Source organism: Arachis stenosperma, chromosome 6, assembly GCF_014773155.1.
Source record: "Arachis stenosperma cultivar V10309 chromosome 6, arast.V10309.gnm1.PFL2, whole genome shotgun sequence".
Lineage (NCBI taxonomy): Eukaryota > Viridiplantae > Streptophyta > Magnoliopsida > Fabales > Fabaceae > Arachis > Arachis stenosperma.
Window position 1 is genome coordinate 16,219,589 of NC_080382.1, and position 4,013 is coordinate 16,223,601.

General features: G+C 31.3%; 1 protein-coding gene across 1 annotated transcript; it reads left to right on the forward strand.

The window, feature by feature from the left end:
- Positions 1-2,008: 2,008 nt before the first annotated feature.
- LOC130936131 (homeobox-leucine zipper protein HOX11-like) lies at positions 2,009-3,758 on the forward strand. The gene is made up of 4 exons (XM_057866136.1): positions 2,009-2,441; positions 2,534-2,892; positions 2,980-3,059; positions 3,140-3,758. The coding sequence occupies exons 1-4, from the start codon at positions 2,180-2,182 to the stop codon at positions 3,456-3,458; spliced, it is 1,020 nt and encodes a 339-aa protein (XP_057722119.1). The 5' UTR covers positions 2,009-2,179; the 3' UTR covers positions 3,459-3,758.
- Positions 3,759-4,013: the final 255 nt, after the last annotated feature.

The following is a 4,013-nucleotide window of genomic DNA, read 5'->3' on the forward strand; positions in this document are numbered from 1 at the left end:
TCATTACTTTTCAACTTAGGGTTCAGCCTTCCTTTAATTTCCTGCATTAAACTCGCTTTCAAAACACCGCCCCCCTTATATTTCCTTTTCTTTTTTCGTTTATTATATAAGATTTCATCAATACGTATCTTAAAAATAAATAATAAAATCATTACTAGTAAAAAGTTTTAATTTTTTCTCAATAAATACAAAATAAATATACTAAAAATTTAAATATTTTATATTTTTAATAATATTTTTTAATTTATAATCTTAATATATATTTTTAAACCACAAAATATCAAAATTCTTTATTATATACACTTATTCATCAACATGATTAGTGTATGCTAATCGATCCATATGTTTATTTTATGATTGTATGTAAAATTAGACACATACTATATTGAATGCATCTTTGCTTAAAGTTTATGTATACACTATGATATAGACACGATATGATATAAAATATGTTGATATATAAATTTTAAATTTTATAAAATAAGGATATATATATATATATATATATATATATATATATATATATATATATATATATATAATATGATGTATTTTTAAAAAAATAGTAATAATATTTTAATATTTTATTGATATTAAAATAAAAATTAATTTTTTAATTATTTTTAATATTTTATTTTAATTATATAAAATATTGAAAATATTTTTTATTTTAATAAATAATAATATGTACTCTTTTTAAATTTATTTTAAGAATACATATTAAGAATAAAATTAGATACGCTGATACATGATAGTATTTAGGTGTGTCTAAACGTATCAAAAAAAAATATTTTCTGTTAAAATACAGTTATATCCAACAACAGATACGCGTATTGAACGAATGTCAATAAATATGTGTCCAAAATATATTTGACATACAAACACAACAACTCATCAAAATGTCTGAACTTTGTAACGTATATATAACCATGTAATGCCTAAACTAAAAATCAGTTATTGAATTAGTCATATATATAAAAAATATATTGTAATATATAAAATATATATTTAAAATAAATTAAATAATATATATCTATATATTCATTTATTATAATTAATTTGGTGATAATTTTAATATACAAATAGTATTATATATATATATTGAATTAGAAATATAAACTGGTTATAGATTTATTTAACTTTTAGTTTTTACATATTAAGATTGAATTTTAAATTTTTACATTATATTATGAATCATATCCCTTAAAGCTTACAAAAAGACATAAATAATTATATTTAATATATTATATCAAAAATTTGATTGTTGAACTAGTTAATAAATACTCATATATACTTACAAACTTAAATCTAAATAGACATTTTTTATCTCGCACTATTTTAAATAATATTTATAGAAAAATATAATGACCTAATTTTCTTAGCTAATACTCAATTTATATTTATTTTTTCATTTTATTTTATTTTCAACAACAAAAAATAATAATTTAAATTTATTTTCAATCATCACTATTTCTCAATTTTATTGGATAATTATTAATTTAAAGACAATTGATTTTCTAACGAAATCAAATATAAAACAAAAAGAAAAAAAAGAGTTAAGGTGAAAATAGTATTATGATTTATGCGGCAAGCAAAAACATGATGAGGATCACATGACAGCAGGTGAGGAATATGGAATGGGAATGTATGTATGTTATATGTATGTATAAGAGAAGAGAATGATTAAATAAATAAATAGTAAGTAAAGCATGGTATGAGGGCCTTACTTTATTTCGTATTGACAAGGGTTCCGTTGAGTAATATTTTAAATACATTCACGTGTGTTTGTCAACCTGGATTTGTCGGTCAATCTTTACTACTCCACGCAACGCCACACTAACTTAAAAAAATATTATATATATAAATAAAAAGCCACCACCCTATACACTATACTACCCTTGCTCCTTTCATTCCATTTCATTTTTCCAGTGTGGAGAGGCTATGCCAAATTGATTCATCACACCGCAATTTAATATACAAAAAATTTAATATATATATAATAGTAATAGCAGCAATAGCATTTGGCTCCTTCAAAGTCTATAAACTACTCTACTCTCTTTGCTCCATGCTCTTAAAATAACAGGCACCACCACGCTGATAGAAAAAGAAAGCCTTTTCTTTCTCTTTCAGCTCCATAAAACCTTGTCTTTCTCTACTCTCAACCTTTGAACAACAACACATGGAGCTTGCTTTGAGCTTAGGGGAAGCACCTAAGTCCTTCACTTTGCTTGACAACACTCCCAAACTACCTAATAACAAGGATCCAGTGGGTTTCTGCATAGCACTTGGTGCTGCTGCTTCCTCCGCCGGAAAATCCTCCGAGGAAGACAGAAGAGGATCCTCAGATCCGCCAGTTCAGCTCGACCTTCTCCCTTCAACGCCGGTTCTTCGCTCCCAACACCCATCTTCACACCTTCGAATTCCATGGCTCAACGATGCACGTACGCAAAACTTTCCTTCCCTCTTTCTTTCAGTTTTCTAGTTTTGAGTACTGTTTTTTTTTTCTTTGCTAACGAGTTTGTTATTATTGCAGTTGGTTTGGAGAGGGTGACATCGGAGGCACCGGCGGCGAGGGCGTTGGACGTGAACTCTTTCCCGGTGGCTCCTGCGGCGGGAGAAGACGGGGACGACGGCGCTGCACTGTCTTCGCCTAACAGCGCCGTATCGTCCTTTCAGATGGATTTCTGTCTGAGAAACGGGAACGGTGGTAACGGCGGTGATGGTGCGGCGGCGATGATGAGGAACAGGAGAGACGTGGAAGGTGGTGAGGGCAACGACAGAGGCACCAGCGATGACGACGAGAACGGATCCACCAGGAAGAAGCTCAGGCTCTCTAAGGAACAATCTGCGTTTCTTGAAGAAAGCTTCAAAGAACACACCACCCTTAATCCTGTAATTAAAAAAATAATTAACCCTAATCTAATCAATATTTACCTACTGTTATCAACATTACTAATGATTATCCGTGTGATTTTGCAGAAGCAGAAACTGGCTCTTGCGAAACAGTTAAACCTTCGTCCCCGTCAAGTTGAAGTTTGGTTTCAGAACAGAAGAGCAAGGTATGTTATGTAATAAAAGTGTTATGATGATTCGAAAACATGTATATATGTATGTGAAGTTGTATATTTGATTTGATTAGGACCAAGTTGAAGCAAACGGAGGTGGATTGCGAGTACTTGAAGAGGTGCTGTGACACCTTAACGGAAGAGAATCGGAGGTTGCAGAAGGAGCTTCAAGAGCTGAGGGCATTAAAGACTTCTCAACCCTTCTACATGCAGCTTCCGGCCACCACTCTCACAATGTGCCCTTCTTGTGAAAGGGTCGCCACCAACACCGCCGCTAATAACAATGACGCTTCTCAGATTGCTTCCGCTTTGTCTCTTAGTAACAAGCCCAGAATCTTGCCATTTCCTAATACTCAGGCCCATCCTCCTCCGGCCCAAAAGGCCCATCAATGATCATCATCATCATCATCATCGTTCTCGACCCTTTTTCGTCTTTTCGCTTAGCTTCCTCCCCCTCATTTTCCATTTGTATATAGTTTTCCCTTTTTGTGTTGAATTTTAGACCTTATCTTTTATTATTCCATTCTTTTTTTTGTTTTTGTTTGATAGCTACTCTGGATTATATTAAAAGAACATGATGATCCTTTTTGTCGAGATCACTGAGGGATGGAGTAGCACAGATTTTGTAAGCCAAATGTGGAATGAAACCCTTGTTTTTCATCATCACTTCTTGTTTTGTGTTTTGTAGTAGTTTGTCCATACTTGTTTAACTTTACTAAGGAAACTAGAGCTATGCTATAGTTATTTAATTATATGCAACCTCGTTTTAAATTTATGTTCTTTCTAATTTCGCACGTAAATATCAAAATATGCGAGTTACTTGCAACCCCTCACTATTATTTTTCCCAGAAAATAAAAGACCTTGTTATATAGCTTTTCTTTTAGTTGATCATTCTTGATTAATGCTTATGAATTATATGACGACACCAATAATAATCATTGGAAGAG